Source organism: Cyprinodon variegatus, unplaced genomic scaffold (genome assembly GCF_000732505.1).
Source record: "Cyprinodon variegatus isolate N-32 unplaced genomic scaffold, C_variegatus-1.0 Scaffold555, whole genome shotgun sequence".
NCBI classification, from domain to species: Eukaryota; Metazoa; Chordata; class Actinopteri; order Cyprinodontiformes; family Cyprinodontidae; genus Cyprinodon; species Cyprinodon variegatus.
The window spans coordinates 459,872-477,645 of NW_015151008.1; the positions used below are offsets into that span (position 1 = coordinate 459,872).

Consider the following 17,774-nt stretch of genomic DNA (forward strand, 5'->3'; position numbering starts at 1 on the left):
CTGGATGATCTGGTGAACTGTAAAGTGCCTGTTAGGAACCCAGTTTGTGTGGGTTGTGTTTTTGTCCTGTGCTCTCCCTCCACCACCAGGTGGCGCCCTGTTCTCATTGATCCTCCCACACACCTGCGGCTGGTTGGCTCAATAGTGAGGACTATTTGAGCGGTGGACTGTCACTACCTCGACGCCAGAGTGGCTTTCTTGCAAGCTGGATGTTTGCCCTTCTCCCCTGGAAGGATTGTTTGAGTCACACACTGAGCAGGGGATTAACCTCCACAAGTTCCATTCAAGGCCTCCTGGATTTCCAAGTGACAGTCCGCTCAATAGCTTCTCAGAATCCAACCAAGTTTAAACCTGTCCGCCCTCCAACGAGTCTCTACCTCTGGATAAACCCACACTAACTGGATTCTGGGAGAAAAGATCTTCTCCACTAAAGTGATTCCCGTTTTCTATGTCTCTCCAGCCATTGCTTAAAGTTCCCACGGATCCTGAACTAACCGCTGATACTTCCCTTCCCTCTTCCAGTTCCGGTTCACCAGCACATGAATCCAACCCCCGCTGACCTTATCAATAAACCTGTTTAAACTTTTACCCTGGTTCTCTGAGTGGTTTACTGCATGTGGGTCAGATCTCTTAAGAAAATTATGACAGTGCCTTGAGATGACATGTGTTGTGAATTGGGGCTATAGAAATAAACTGAACTGAATTAAATAAAAACATTGTTTTATTGAAAATTGGTTAGAGCATTTTTTGAAGATTATTTCCAAATATTTTTTTCATGTTTCCAAAACTTTTACTGTTTGACTTTTTAAAATATGCAATTATTCCTGTAACGCATAGAGGGCGCCAGAGTGGAGTTTTCAATTGATAGAAAGGAAACCTAAACTTTATAGATTTGTTTCAAAATATAAGCAACACATTGAGATGTTGATGTTCTTTTTATGTGGTGATCTGTGTCGCTGTTAGAGATTGGATTACACAGCAGGAGGATTTAATGTGTTTCTGTGGTTTTAAAGAATGCCATAAACTTTCTGTAGTCTTCAGCTGGAAAATCCCTCACCCCCTCTCATTAATTACTCACTGCTGGTTTCCTGAACTGTCCTTTTTATCATCAGCAGCAGCAGCAGGCAGAATGAAACATATTTCTATAAATCTGCTGCTGATTTTATGTTTCTGTTTCATGTTCTGACATCTGTCGTCACATTTAAGGTTTTACTGCAGTTTGAGGAGGTTTATTATAGACTGACTGATGAAAAACAAGCAGCAGCTGCAGGTGTGGAGTCTCATTAGACCAGCAGGTGGTTCTTCAAGGTGACCCAGAACACATCTTTGTTACACCCATATCAGAGCATAGATGCAAAGGTACTAGATTAATTCTATAATAGCACCGGATGTTTTTTCTTAATCTGTTTTTATAGGGAGTTCAGACCTAAACTTTAGATTTTCCAGGTAACAACTGTGACTGGATTGGCCAGAATAAATGTTTAAATGAGTTTGAATCAGATTCTGGAGCCCCCAGTTTGTCTTAAAGGTACTGGTCATCCACTGAGTTGAGAAAGAGGATTTGACCTGATGGTGTAAACTCAGGGATGAGGATACACCTGCTCCAATCAGAACCAATCTGTGTGTGATGCAACATGGTTCGCTATAACTGAGGGCAGTGGCACCACAGGCCACCCCACTGGCCAGTGTAAATTTTAGTAGCATCAGTTTATTCCATAAAAGTTTAAAAAACAATCCACTGGACTTGGTTTCCAAGGTTTGAAGACGTTTCGCTTCCCATCCAGGAAGCTTTCTCAATTCAAAATGTCTGGATTCGCATTGAGTTTGAGGCTTTATATAGACAAGGCCTTGTATTGCTTGCAAACATGCAAATTGAAACGGATGAGCGGGTCGTTTGGTTCCATTGTTAGCCTGTAATATCTGAAACCTGTCTCCGATTGTGAAGGGGAACTATTACGGAATGACTATGACCTGGATGAGAATCTTCACCAGCATAAAGCATCAGTTTAGTATTTCATCACATTATGTACAGCCAGCGACGTAACATTAAAAATCACACAATACACCAAGATATGAGTAGGTGTTTACTAAAGTCTTATCTACAGGCAGGTTTACCACATAGTAGATTCCAACCCTGAAATTATGGCTTTTAGTATCAGTGTGCCACCCAAAGGTTTTTAGTGGCCCCATATGGCCCCCGCTATGAAACATTTCTCCAAGGGTCCAATAGTTGTTGTGTTTGTGCGTGAGCACATCATCAGTGGCACAAAAAGCTCATTAGATTTAACCCAGTCTATGTCTGAAGTTTACCACTAGAGGGTGCTAAAGTAAAGCAAAATTGGAGTGGTTGTCATTCCCAAACCAGCCCTGATCCAAAGCTGCATCCCAACACTGACCGTGATGTTCTGGAAGCTCCGGAAACATCCGTCCACCCAGACGTAGATGGTGGAGCTGATGGTGGTGGTCTGACCATTGAACGTGTTCGCCACCACCAGAAAATGATACGGCCCGATGGTGAAGAACTCCCAATCGTAAGCGCCGAACGTAGTCAGAGTCTGGTTCACCTCAAACAGCTGAACCAGGATAAAAAAAAGGAGGGAGACTTAAACAGGGGGAACATGGACATAATCAGGTTAACAGACATGAAGCTGAGGACAGGCTGGACATCTTCTGATGAGGACAGGGATGGTTACCTTTGTGTCCGGGTTCCACCTGTAGATGACACTCTGGATGTTATGGTTGGAGTCTCTGGCTGAGGACAGACAGGGACAGATCATCATTAGACATGAGGACAAACATTTGGAAGTTGGTTTTTAGTAGTAGCTGGTAATGGTGCATATCATGAACCCCCCCTGCCATCAGTACTTTAGACCAGCTTCTCAACCTGCTCTCTAAACTTCTCCCCATAAACACAAAGTTAATTAATATCCAGAAATTTTAAGTTTAAATGCAGAAATAGTTTGGAGAACTTTAAATAATATTGGAAAAAGATTTTCTTCATCAATATCTTTGTCCCGATGTTCTTCATCCTGATGTTCAAATCAAAAGAAAACATTTACAACATAATGAATGATGCAAAGTGAGGTAAGTAAATAAATAAAAACAATAAGAATGAGAACATTTAATAGGTAAATTAAATGAAGATATATTTTTAAACTATTTCACTGTGAAACATTCATGTTGTCATTATTGTGACGTTAAAACTAACAGGAATATACCATTTTTAATAAAGTTATGAAGCAGAATATACAGATTCCACCATTTTTGCTGGTTCATACTCCTTCCTCAGGCAAACCTGCACAGCAGCTGCAGCCTCTAGCTCACATAAATGCTTTCACTCTTCATTACATATGATAAAAACTGATCATACAGTAGTAGCCATTTAAAATTTCTCCACTTTCCTTGATTGGTTCCCTACGATTCCTTTTTAAACAACAATCTTTGTACTAAAATATTCTGTCATGATTTGTGGACATTAAGATCTAAAGAGAAGCATCATCTCCTGGTCAGACCCTGTAATTCAGCGAAAGGGTGGAGTCAGAGTAAAAAAAATATGGCCGCCCAGGAGAAGGCCAGTGGCTGGAAGTTGGAGGGGATTTTGCTGCCTTTCTGCTGGCTTTTGACTGGGAACGGCCATTTTGAACGGCTGCTACTGTGCTTGATTCTCAGACTAGGGGTGAAGGTGAAATCTCAAATCTTTAATAGACAATTTTAAGTCAGTTTTCAAGTATTTCATTTGGGGACTTAAGGTGGACTCTTGTCAGAGCCTCAAACTTGAATCATCATCTCTGATAGGGAGTTCCACTCAGCTGGAAGCTCGGCCACCTTATCTTTGCAGTTTTATGGTTTGGTCTGGATATCAGATCATGTAGCTTTTTATCACCTATATGCAGATGATACTCTGCAGTAACGATGATTAAATCTGTTGGTCCGATCTGTTGTTTTAATCTTGTCTCTTAAAAACCCACATGGATCAGATGCTTAAAAAAAGACGGTAAGATTTATCTTTCAGCTGTGACAACTTATCATCCCATCTCCACACATCGACGGAAGAGCCTCCTCTGGCTCCCCATAGCTCCCAGAAACCATTAAAAGGCTCCCATACTGTCTATAGAGGAGCATCTGGGCCTGCAGCAGCTGGTTCAATCAGCCAGATGGATCTTCCTGTAGTGCAGCTAAATTCTAGGAACCTTAAATGCCATCCTACTGTCAGTTCTCTGCACCTTCAGAGAACACTTCCAACATCCTATGACCACTACCTCCCAATGATGAGGGAGAGCTAAACTGGTCATACTGGGACTGTTTATGGGGTTTGATTACACTAAAGCTTGATGATGTACCGCAGACTGAGAGCGGATCAGTCTCAGACGGTCTTCTACAGTTGTGTGATGTGATCCCTGCTCTCTTTCCTCTCAGATCATAAATAATCTCTTCTCAGCGAGTTTGTTTTTATGTCCACAGGAAACATCCGAGCGTGCAGGTGGAGGTGTGTTTGAAGTGGCTGCGCATCCACAGGCCGGGAGATAGCAGCGCTCTCTGAACTTTAAAGTGTTTTATCAGCTTAAAAGCCACAACTTTCCTAACATCAGATAGTCTGGTTTTAAAACTCACCACAGAACGATCAGCATCTCAGATCCTGCAACAGTTCAGCAGATGAACCTGACCGCACTGCAGCTTGTTATTAAACACGTCTGATTACAGAAGGCTTTAGAACATAACAGATTTCAGAAAAATGCTCTGAGGAAGAAATAAAATTTGTTTTATAAGTTAGAGTCAGCTGGGGGGGGATGTTCACTGATATGTTTGGTTTTAATGTGTGTCCTACAAACATCTATGGACCTACTCTACACTCATCACCTAAAGCTTAGTTTTTGTGCGGATGGTTTGTGTTTACTTTAGACTAATAGGCAAAGCTATTTGGTGGAGATTTTAAATCTCAAATCCAAACTGATTAACTGATTTTCTGTTGGTACTTTTGTACCAGCATCAAAGTTGGAGCTGGGAAACAGTCCATCTGCAATCCTTCAATAGCAGACTGATTGCTACAAGAGGGTGACAACTATCGGAGGAATCACAATCCTTGTGTAAGAAGAGTGAATTATAAGCCCTATTTCCACTACCGTCTGAAAACCGATCCGTGCCGAGTTTGGTTCCTTACGACCCTTTATAAACCACGCCAGCACGGTTCCTCGCCTTCTAGTGACGATCTATGGTACTATTGCTCTCTAGAGGTAAACAAGCAAATCAACATGGTGGCGCCCGTAACATTCAGGAAGTTTGCTGAGAATTAGGAGAAGAAGGCAACCTTTGACAGTTGACTTTTGGGAAATGGATACGACAAACGATAGTCTAATCAGGACTTAAAGACGCAGGAAACAACGACAGACGTTGAGGTTCATCACACTGCTAAGCAGAATCATCACTGGAAATCCTGTGGCACAGTAGGAAAGCTAGTATTCTTCTGAATGTCTAAAATTTCATGATTACGGAGGCTGACTGTTAAGACTGATTTATACTCAAACCAGGTTGTGTGCGTGTGTCACATTGAACGCAAATATAACATTCAAATTGAACCTGACGAACGGGTCCACCCCTTTGGAATGGGAGTCGTTTGGGTTCTTTTGTTAGCCTAAAAAGCCCCTTACCTTTCTAAAGGCTGATTTATACTCAGAAACCACGTCGTCTGGGTGTGTGTCGCTGTGATTCCAAACACTCTGCTGAACCTCTCCCAAATTATAGGTGACAGCAGACAGTGGGCAGCAGGCCACTGATTGGTCAATCTACATCCGCTGTACTCTATGCATATTTCCTGTTTGGCAGCTTATAGGCTTGTTTTATTTGTATGACGGTTATTGTGGAAAACTACTCATGAAGATGGACCACTTAGAAGATCAAGGTGCGCAAGAACACTGGATCCTCGCTCTTTTTCGCCCTCATTGTCACACAAACTTTCCCCCACTTCCTCCCCGCCCGGCCGTATCTAGACCCACAGCTAGTTTGTAATTGTTCCTCTTGCATTGTGGCGTGGAATATCATAGCACAGGTCACGCTTCAATATTGGGCATAAATCAAAAATATCTGCGACCAGCTCACTGCGACACACGGTATAACCAGCCCTTTAGGAGATGACATGGTCTGCTCATGAACTCTTCGTTATCTGAGAACTTAGCCAGAACTGAACCGTGCCTACTGATGAACTAGTACCAGTTTAGCGCGGTTCGGTTGTGTCTGGCGCGGTCTGGTTCAGTTCTGCATTCCATTTACACTCAATGGTTATCTCGGTTACCATGCTTGGACCGATCTCGGCACATTTTCAAAAGGGTGGTGTAAAGGAGGCTATAGTTTCATTATTTTTAGCTCCAAGACCATCTTCTCCTCAGGAGTATACATATCTGTAACCGTATCTGTATCTGTACTAGAACCATGTCAGTATCAGGGCAGAACTTGTTGGGCTGGAACCGGTGGGTGGAAATACATCTAAAGGCATCTACAAGGAAAATATTAATTTCCAGTCTTGCTAAAAACCCACATCCCTCCAGACCTTCTAATGTTATTTAGTTGTTTTCTTTAAACTTTAGCTGGTGTTTTTGTTCCTTTTAGCTTTTTACCCTGTGTTTCCCCATTTGGATCGTTTTCCCTTCCAGCTTACCTCGCCTGTGATTGGCCACCACCAGGAAGCTACTGTTGTGGATCTGAAAGGCCTCCCAGTCCTGAGCAGCGTGAGTTTCCAGAGTCTGGTAGAGAAGGAAACGCTTCCGTCGCCGATTCCATCGATAGATGACTGACATCTCAGGCTCTGCCTTCCTGCTGTCCGCCACCACCAGGAAAATCTGAGGGATTGTAGCATCATCTGCTTCATCATCACAGATTTACGGTGGGTCAATGTATCTCTGAATTGTTATCTTCATTAACACTATTCTTATACATTAAAAGGAGATCATATTGGACTCAAGTCTCATCTAGAATCTTCTGTTCTTCATTAACTCCTGTGGTTGAATCTTCAACCCCGTTCCCTCCAAACTTTGCGGTTGTTAAAACTGTTACCGTTTGACTCTGGTCTGAACTTATAGTTCAGCCTTCTCTCCTGGAACACCAACTGGTTTAGACTTTGGCCCAAACTCTTTTTGAAGACCAACCGACTGGCCAACATTCAGTGAGTCCATTAGTCGCAATATTACCTCCACAGTGGTGTAACTCTGCTCCAATGGTAAAAGACCGGGATGAAAACCACACCAATCACCATTAGGCTGACATTTGACCATCCTTCTGAATTTCTATCCCAACCCATTGGAGTAAACCTGTTTAAGAGGAATGTTGGATTTCTGGCAGCTCTAAGATACTCTCCACTTTGAGGATTCACAGACTTGGTCCTTCATCTCTGTGTGACATTGCATCAACAATTGCAGCCTGGAAATGTTCTGAGCTTTCAGTTTCTCAAATTCAGCTTCTCTTTTTTCCTATATGGTTTTAGAAGCAAATATTCAATTTTCAGAGGACTGGACAGAGGATATGAGCGACTTTGAAGTTCCAATAAATGATTCCACTGCTCAGGATCTGCTTGGTTTGGGAAGGTTTGGGCCTCTAAACTCGGACCAGGAAAATATCAAGGCTGGAATAAGTGCTTTGAGGATTTCTTTAGTTCAGTCAACATGTCAACAGTTAAGGATAGACTAAAACCATCAGATTATAACATCTAAAATCTGATTCCTCAAACCGAAGTGGAACAGATATCACCTTAAAACTAATGGATGTGACCCGACTATGGAGGCGGATGGAGCTAGAACTCCAGGACAAACACGGGTCTTTGGTTCTTTGAAACACTTAAGATCCCTCCGCTATGAAGCGATCTTCCTTTCCATCCTGGTCTGCTGGTACACAGCTGCTGTGAATACCTGCAGAGCTTTGTGTTAACACCTGTGTCCCACTTAGAGCAAACACACCGGCACAAAGAGAACACAGGAGGCCGTACCTGAGCACACCTTTCCAGCTCACATGAACAGACGTCACCAAACGACAGCATCAAATTCTCTGTAGGACTAGCAGAGGCATTGTCCTTAACTACAGATCACTAGTTGGTTTATCTTCTCACCTTTCAGGTCCAGAACCTCCACAGACTCCCCACTCTTTATGCAGCAGGTGGTTAAAAACACTACCTGCTGTCTAAGCTTGAAAAGTTAAGTTTAGGCAACTGGACATGAAGTTTTCTAGAAGAAGTTTCTCCTCTCATGCAAGTGGAAGAAACCTCTTGCATGAGAGGAGAAACGTCACTCCAGTTGCCTAGACTGAACTTTTTCCAGCTTGACCATTACCTAGATAACTGAGGATCTTCACAGACCTGCTGTGTAAGTTGCTCTCACCTTTCCATCGATTTTGAAATGTTTCCAAGCTCTGGCTTCCTGGGTGCTGATGTTCTGGTACAGCTGGAACGACCCATTTTGCCATCTGTAAATACCGGAACCGGGTCGGGAGGCCCTGTGAGAGAGAAGTCTGTTAGCATGAAAACAAACACCTTAAGGGCTTCTGATCGGGATGAGGTCTGTTACTTGTTGGCTGCAGCCATGAAGAGGCCTTCAGACGGGATGGAGAAGACCTCCACATCTAAGGTTTCTGAGCGGGTGTACAGGTCTTGGTAGTCCTCCACATAGTCCAGACGCTCCTTATCTGCAGAAGAGACCATTTTACTGTATTACAAGAAGATTTAAGAGTCAGGGATGTCAATATAATCTCTAAAACACATTTTTGGAGGAAATAAATACTACATGATGAGTATAATGATTCCTTTACTCTGGTAACAGGATGGGTTTACGTCAGATCTCATATCAGAACCAGCTCCATCACTCTGACGTTCTGTGAACTGTTCAGACTCACTCTGAAGCAGCGTCGTCCACGTCGTCCCGTCACAGATGAACAGACCTTTCTTCTGAACGTTGAACCAAAGCTGACCTTTCTCTGGTCCTGAACATGGAGGACGTTCTCCTGCTGTCACTCTGGCCTCCGCCTCTGAGACAATCACAAAAAGAAAAGGAGCGCTTCTAATTGAGAAGTTTACCTAAGAAATATAAATCTCTAACTTTAAAAACACTCCACAGGTTTAGTGAAAGATCAATTTTCACAGTTTGCAGATTTCCTTTTTTCCTTCAAATGGCTAAAAATTAATTCATGCTGTCTCATTTTTGGTTTCTAAATTCGTCAGCTCTCCCAAACCACGAGACAACGAATCAGAGAGCGAAGACCTGACAACCGGATGGACATTCATTTCTACAACGATTAGGAGCAGTGATCTATCTCACCACTATCTATGCTCACTGTGGTACGGAAGAGGATTAGGGCCACTGGAAAAAAAAAAGTTAACTGATTTTTAAATTTTATTTCAGTTTAGTATGGGAAAAAGTCAGAATTCTGACTTTTTTCTCAAAATTCTCACTTTAATCTAAGAATTCTGACTTTTTTATTGTCAGAATTCAGTCAGAATTCAGTCAGAATTCTGACTGAATTCTGACAATCACTAAACTGAAATAAAATTTTTTAAAAAAGTTTTCCCCCAGTGGCACCAATCCTCTTCAGTACTGTGGGTCTTCTACCACAGTTTTACAGTATTTGCACTTTTCAAATAATAAAAAAATGACATTTCAATTAAATTATCTCCATTTTATTTAAAACACATAAAAAAAGAGGTATGCTGCTGAAATAATGCAGCTTTGATTACAATTATATAAAATGACTGACATGCTATAGATTAGATATAAAAACTAAACTAACTGGAATAATCATTTATCAAAGTTAACATTGGTTCTCATTAAAACTTATTATGCAGAATTATATCAGTTTTTCCACTCTGCTCTTCACAGAGTAACTCTTGTATTAAAAGCAAATTCAGGCAGGATCATTAGTTAAGCTGCCTGCTATAGCCAGCATACAGTCAGCTGCTCTACTGATGCTGCCTGCAGCTTTAAAAATGTCACCTCCTATCTTTTCTTTTACATCCACCCCATGAAATATTAACTAGCGCCACATTAAAAATGACTTTAAGATGTTCAGAATCATCTGGTGGACATTTTAAAACCTATAGAGTGAAACCAGGTAATTGTGCATAGCTGCCTCCATGAGTTTTTAAATATATTTGTATTTTATAGAAAACAGTTTCCAGATGTTGTTGGATGAGTTTTTTCATCAAATTTATCAGAGATCAAAGCCAAATCTTCTGAGGTTTGCTACATAAAATTCCTCAACATTTTTTGAATGTCTTGATTTTATTCTGCACCTTTAAAATTTGAATTGTGCAAATCACCTGTGCTTTTACATTGGGGACATTTTCTTACATGCGATCCATCTGAAGACCTCGGCTTCCCAAATAGTTTTCATTTTAACATAATTTTGTCACAATTTGTCCTTAAAGGAATAGCGGAGGATGTTCTTTTTCCGGGTGGATCATCTAAATAAGTGGTCCTCGTGTAAGGCCGTCCTACGTGCTCGTCCCCATTTTCACTTAGCGGTGGTGAGTCTGGCATAGTGGAAAAATTGCAAATCTTCTTTTGGAAAGTAAGCTTCTATGAGCTTCTATGCAAACAGCAACTCACACGCGTGAGCGGGTACAGGGTTGTGCATGTGCATTTGCTTTTTTAAAGTGAAGAGGGCGCGTCTTTTAAACAATTTGTAAAAATCCTCCACTATACCTTTAATGTTTCACATCCCAACATCATCCCAGAATGTTTTCAAGCCAGAGAAAAAGGAATGTGCAACCTGGGACAGAACCTGCAATATTCTGACTTCATGCTGCAGGTTATACAATAAGAAAATTTCTTCCCCAACGTTCCAACTCCCTGTGGGTTGAGGTTTTTGTGGGACCGGGCGTGTTTTGGATTGTAAAGCTCTGGGTGGATTAAACTCTTTCATGGATCATAGCAACATGATCTTTGGTGACGTTTTCTTTAGAAATCTGAGGTCAAGTTAAGGCGACCGCACTTTGCAGGGCTCGCTCAGCTGCAGGCAGGTACATAAATCAAACGCACCTCAGAGGGCTTTTTATAAACCGTGAGTCATAAAGAGCCTGACAGGATCAGCGCTGAACTTCAATCAGCAGAACTTTATTATTTCTGTGATAATTAACCTGAAAGAAACCCCATAAAAATAAGAGAGAGAAAAGTGGAAAATGTCTGAGATTAGATGCAACATTATTGACCAATCAATCAAGGAAAGTCATCAACCGAGACACAACAGAGCTGAGATCTAAAAGCGTGAAAGACAGAAAGGAAAAAGTGAGACTGCTCAGCAGACGTCCAGAGTGCGACACCTGTACAAGTCCTCACCTGTCTGACCTCACTCTGTTGCCATGGAAACACACATCAAACAGTAGGGACAAACCTGCAGCTCCAGCTCACAGCCTCCAGCCTTTAAAAACAAAACATCTGCCCCAAACCTGCCCTGAACCAAAAGTATGACCACAACAAGGAGCCCATAAAGCCATCCAGTTCTACCAGAAGAATCAGCCGGTACCGAGCAGAACTACGGGTCCAGAGTTAGTGATCCCCATAGATGTGATACAGTGATACAGGAGCCTGATGCGTATAAACAAACACTTCTTCATGCTGTCAGTCAGTCTGGAGCTCAGGTTACTGAATCACTGCTACCATCACAGCTCCAGGTTTACATTGCAAACACTCTACAGGCAGACAGTGAAAATATAGAAACATTCAGCTCAGAAGGCAGAGAAAGGAGACCTCAGCCCCCCCCAGCAACCGGAACCTACAGAAAAACTAGAAAGTTTAACAATTAATACTGTTCTCACAATCTCCTTTCTTGTTGTGTATTCTAGCATTTATAAATATTTTTTTTTTCTAGTGGAACCAAATAAAAAGAACTTTTATTTCCTGAACATTAGGTCGTGTGACGACTTTAACGTGTATTTTGTTTCTCTCGCTCTAACAGGAATAGAAGATGTAAACTGGGAAGAGTGTGGAGTTTAAAGCACTTGGTTGGATTGGACAGAAGATGTTACTATTGCTGTATTATTTTCAACAGTTTTTCTGCAAATCAAATCCCAATGAAATCCCGATAGTTTCAGTTATTAGCAGAATAAATCAGAAATGAAGCCAGGGGTCAATTTTCCTTTCAGTTTCAGGCATCCAGCATGCTGAGGTGAGAGAATCTGTACTGGAACAGACGGACCATTCCTCACAGTTGTAAACCTGTTTTAACGATATCATATAATAAATAATAATAACAAAATGTTGTTTATTAAAGTTTCAAATGCGAAGGAGAGCAATGCATGGGCCAGTGGTGGGTACAGTTTGGATTTCAGATAACCGCTAACTTGAGGCTAACTTTTCATGCCTGTGCCATTATTTTGGGTTAAGATAACAGTAAAGGGCTGGTTACACGCCTGCAGCAGTGTGTCACAGTTAGCTTGTCGCTGGTATGATGCAGATAGTTTTGATTTATGCCCAATTATGAGGCGTGGTCTGCACCATGTTATTCCACGCCACAACGCCAGAGAGACAATCAGGAACTAGCTAGGATTGTGGGTTTCTGTGTGTCGGTCTGACGAGTTGTTCGTCGTCTAAAACCCCTCATCCAACGCCTGACGACACACAGTTCACTCGTGAGCGTTCCCCAAAGTCTGGCCGTGGCTCTGCTTGTTTTGGCTTTGGGTTCAAACCAACAGACCGTCGCACAGAGCTACAAACTAGGGTCCTGCACGGTGTCTAGGATAGTGTCCAAGGTGTGCCAGATGTTGTGGAGTTTCTTCCATTAGGTACCAAACAGGAAATATGCATAGCGTAGAGTCGATGTAGACTTGACCAATCAGAGGCCTCCTTTCTCTCCTCCCTGCGACACTATCTGTGGCACTGTCTGCGGTCACCTACAATTTTGGGAGGTTCACAAGAGTGTCTGCGGATGGGGGGGGGGGGTATATCTGCGTTAACTGTGACACACACCCAGACGACCAGACGTTCCAGGGCATAAACCAGGCTTAAGTCCTTTAACATAGCAGCAGCATGTTCCCAGGGGTGTGGATTAGAGTGAAACAAAGAATAGGAACTGCTTGGGTTACAGTTTGGCACTTGAATTCAATAAACTTCATTGTAGGCAGTGATATCTGCTTTTTATATAGCTTCATGAAGGGGACAGAATGAAACATGGTGTCAGCGGGTTTGTATTCTCCCAAAGGAAGTTAGTGAGGAGCCTTGTTGATCTACGTATATTAACAGCTAGTTTTACTTCTCACCATATGGATAAACTGAACCCTGTTGGTCCGGCTGAAGGAGGGCGGACTTGAGAACCTGAGGGACCAACAGCTCTGCCAGACTGGGTTCAGAGTTTGGACAAAGTCTGGGCCTGGCGTCTGAGCCTGGAAGAAGAACCAGCTGACGAAGCAGACCCTATAAGGTAAAAAAGACCAATGATTCCTCAGGAAAAGCCTCTGGACCAGGTTCTGATCCTGATGGTAGACTTACAGAGAAGCGACCCCTCCAGTGCCCCCTGCTGCCGATGAAGAACTTGGACCCTTGAGTGTTCAGAGTACTGGGGAAGGACTGGACCTGTTTACTGAGAGACAGGAAACCAGTTAAGGAGGCTAATAGAAGAACACCAATGACCAGTTCACTCAAATTGGTTAAGTTTTTTTGGAGAAAATCTTTTATGAATGTTCTAATATTTCACTTAGCAATACCAGCCAATAAGAACCAATAAGATCTAATCTCAGCTAGAACTTGGTCAATTTGAATAATAATCCAATAAATGGATCTTAAAAAAAAACAGAACCAGAATAAAACATATCATGGCTAATTGTGTTCAACTGGATTGACTCCAAAATTATCTAGGAACTGAATTTTGCTCGTTGTAGATAGAGAAGATCTCAGTTAAACTGAACAGGATCAAATTGAACCTGATAAGAACTAGTGTCAAAGGAAGGACTAAACCTGCTGCATTAGCTATCAGGGCAGACTGAAATAAAGAAAAAACTCCACTAGAATGGGCCAAATGAAGCAGAATGAACCAATCAAAACCAATTTAAAACAAATAGGTAGACACAACAAGTTTTATGTAGCCTTTACCGGTAGGAAGGCAGCTGCAATGGTGGGACCAGAATGTAGTAGAACCATTGTTCTGTCAGATCAGAACAACGGTTCAGATCATATAGGTCATACCTATAGTCAATAAGCATGCGCAAGACATCAGATTTGCAGTTAGCCCTTCAGTTTTCTACGAAAATAGACTTTAAACTACCTCGATGTGCGTGTAACCCTTTAATCATGTCGCAAAAGAACAATGTAATGCCACCATACGCTTCAAAACACCAACAAATAAGTAATTAAATTGTCTTTTTGTACATGACTTAAGGGAAAAACGCCTATTGAGGTAGTTTATAGTGTATTTTTTGTACAAAACAAAAGGGATAAATGGGTTTTGACTATGGGTATGCTGGTGTGATAGAACACCGGTCTGAACTCTCCTAAGCCAGTTGTAAAAATGTGCTTGAGTCGCAGTGAACTGGTTTAACAATATCTGATCTAGTTATCTACTAGTTAAACAGCTTTGAAACTGTTAATAACAAGTTTAGACATGTTGGCATTAGTCTACAGGTTGAACAATTGACTAGTCTAAACCAGTTTAGACTAATCTACACCAGTCTAAATTGGTTTTAACCATCCTCAATCAGTTCAAACCACCCAAAGACTCACAGTTCCACAGGTAGGCCACAGTCAACGGTTAGCATGGCGTAATGACCGCTCACAGCCAGAACCAGCGTGTGCCATCTGTTGTCGTCTAATCCCACATTTTTAAAACTTATCCGTCTTCTCCCTCCGGCACCGGGGGCAGCGGTCAGAAGATGAAGATGGTTCTCAGAGACACGCAGCCCAAGCAACAATGACGCAGATTCCTCCTTCACCACAGAGATGATGTACTGATTGGTCTAAGGAACAAAGCAGGTTAGACAGCCCTGAATTGGACACAACATATTTAAACTAGATCAGCTCCTAAAATATCTACCTTCTGTCTCAGTCTTGGTATCTTTACAGTGGCAACCAATGAGAACTCAGAAGGAAAATAGTTACAGTTGGTGAAGATGTGTGAGGATGTAAAACTTAGAGCTGTTGGTACCGAGCCGGTCAGTCTGATACCTCTAGATCCTCTGGACTGAACCATCTGCACCTGTTGGATAGAATATTGATCAACTGAGTGTTTTAGCTCATATCAGCTGATCTTCCTGTTTCCTACCTGAGTGGCTGCGGCTGGTCCTGGGCGGGGTAACGCTCTGGAGAGCAGGTCAATGGGAAGCAGGTCTGAGGAGAAAACAGGATGTTCAGCTGAGACAAGACATTTCTACAGGTGAACTACAGCCAGATGACTGAATGATGAAGAAACAAGCTAAAGGATGGAAGAAAGAGATTTTAAAACCTGTTGTAAACCTATAACATGTTGTCAGTTCAGGATTTTGTTGCTGTAATAATCTCAGGATGATGTTCCAGCCATACTTAAAGGTATAGTGGAGGATTTTCGCAGTATTTGAAAAGACCCGCCCTCTTCACTTAAAATAAATGCCCAAACCTGTACCTGCTCATGATAGAGAGCGTGCACAAACCTATTTCTCCTTCTGCACACTCTGTTTAAAAGTTGCTGTTTGCATAATTCATACAAGCTTACTTTCCAATGGAAGATTTGCAATGTTTCCACTATGTCAGACTCTCTACCGTTAAGTGAAAATGGGGACAAGCCCGTAGGAAGGCCTTACAGTAGCAGTCCTTCAAAATGGCCCCTCCAGTCAAAGCCAGCCGAATGGCTGCCCACTTCCCTGCAACTCCCAGCAAAATCCCCTCCAGCCAATGGCCTTCTCCTGGGTGTGCATATTTTTTTAATCTGACTCGATCTGAATCTCACTGAATTACAGGGCCTGACCAGGAGATGATGCTTCTCTTTCTTAATATCCACCAATCATGACAGAAAGAATATTTTAGTATAAAGATTTATGCTTAAAAAGGAATTGTAGGGGACCAGCCAAGGAACCATCAAGGAAAGTGGGAAAATCACCAGAATGATTGACAATTAGGAGGACCACTTATTTTCACCCGGAAAAAGAACATCCTCCACTATACCTTTAAGTCTTGACTACCAGGTTCCAAATGCAGATGTTTTATTGAGGTTTTCCCATTCATAATGTTTTCATTCTTACTGCCGAGGCCTAGGATAACTTGTTGCTTTAAAAGCTTAGCCTTTCTTTAGCCCTGCTCTAGTAGTCGGACTCGTCTTCTGCTTTTTACTGGCTCAATCTTCCCTCTTTGAATTTTCCCAAATCAAATTCCGAATAAGGTTATTTTTTAAAGGAAGTCATAAAAGGTCTTGATTTAATTTGAAAGAAAATGTTCTGGTCAATGAGTTTATTTCACTTTTGAAATACACCAAATGTTTTCTGACGGAAAACAAACTTCCTGAGCTCACCATCCGTATGTGGAAACAGAGCCAGAATCATGCTGTAGGGATGCTTTATTCAACAGGGACGGTACCTAAAGGAAACGTAAAGGCCTTCTCACCAAAAGAACAACCCTAAACTTAAACCAGAGCTACAATAGATTGGTTTAGCTCAAAGCATTTTTTACCATTATAACGGCCTAATCAAAGTGCAGACCTAAATCAAATGAAGAATTTGTGAAACATATTAAAGCTTCCTGATCGCAGATGTTATTCATCAAAGCTGACTGATCTTAGGCTCTTTGAAATAAATTAAAAAAACATTAGAAATAACATCAGAGGCTGATTGGTGAGGTCTCAACTCACTAAATCAGCCAAATATGGTACAGTAGTGGCCATTCAACATTTCCCCACTTTCCTTGATGGGTCCTTGGCTGGTTCCCTACAATTTCTTTTTAAACATCAAAATTTGTACTAAAAGATTCTTTCATAATTTGTTGACCTTAAGATCTAAAGAGAAGCTTCATCTCCTGTTCAGACCCTGCAGTTCAGTAAAAGGTGGAGTCAGAGAAAAAAAAATATGCAAGAAGGGGTCACTGCAGTGGCTGGGGGGTGGAGGGGATTTCACTGGGAGTTGGAAGTTGCCGTTCTGCTCGCGTTAGACTGGGAAGGGGCATTTTAAATGGTTGCTATTGTAAAAGGTGTAACAACGAAGCAATTTATAAGAAAAAAATCAAATTTGAACGATTTAATTGAGAAATGCTTTTGTAAGCAGCTGAGAAGTCTCTGAGTAACAGACTGAAAACATTCAGATGAGCAGAGGAAGGTACCGCTTCACTCAGCAGAATCAGGAGCCGTTCTAGAACCTTCCCATAACCAAACCCTGGGAGGAAGCAGCTTCCTGGTTTTCAGGTTGTTTTGGTGATTTTGGAAACAGTTGGAGCTAAAAATAAACCCTGATCAGATGTGGACCGATTATCTGCTGCCGCTCGGTTCAGATCCCTGAAAGCTGATTTTCAAGGAGGTGAAGAGAAACCAGCAGCTGGAGGAAGCAGATCCAGATCTGTTTCCTCCAACACAGGCTGATAAACACGTCCGTATCATCAGATTTGTTTTTATCGGCTCAGATGCAGATGGTTGTTCTGTTCAAAGCTGCAGGATCTAAAAACAGAACCAGAGTTCGGCGTTTCAGCTTCCTCTCATCACCGTCAAACAGATAAACTTCACCAAGATAAACCACTGCAGAGTTTATACCATGCATGCCTGGTTCTATGTACTGAGAGGAAGGCAGAATCACGAAAGGACAGAGAAAAGGAAAGAACTTTTTCAGTTCTCCGGATTTACTCCTGATTCTGACAGAGAGACAG

At 41.9% G+C, this 17,774-nt stretch overlaps 1 protein-coding gene across 1 annotated transcript in view; it reads right to left on the reverse strand.

Annotated features, from left to right (window-relative positions):
- tspear (thrombospondin-type laminin G domain and EAR repeats) overlaps positions 1–17,774 on the reverse strand; it is a 26,788-nt gene that overhangs the window by 2,318 nt on the left and 6,696 nt on the right. The window contains exons 3-13 of the mRNA XM_015391686.1: positions 15,220–15,284; positions 14,992–15,153; positions 14,682–14,914; positions 13,455–13,545; positions 13,226–13,379; positions 8,869–9,000; positions 8,544–8,661; positions 8,358–8,472; positions 6,650–6,830; positions 2,694–2,752; positions 2,397–2,573 (exon numbers count right to left, since the gene is read on the reverse strand). Coding sequence (XP_015247172.1) covers positions 2,397–2,573; positions 2,694–2,752; positions 6,650–6,830; positions 8,358–8,472; positions 8,544–8,661; positions 8,869–9,000; positions 13,226–13,379; positions 13,455–13,545; positions 14,682–14,914; positions 14,992–15,153; positions 15,220–15,284 — 1,487 coding nt within the window. The remainder of the gene's footprint in view (positions 1–2,396; positions 2,574–2,693; positions 2,753–6,649; positions 6,831–8,357; positions 8,473–8,543; positions 8,662–8,868; positions 9,001–13,225; positions 13,380–13,454; positions 13,546–14,681; positions 14,915–14,991; positions 15,154–15,219; positions 15,285–17,774) is intronic.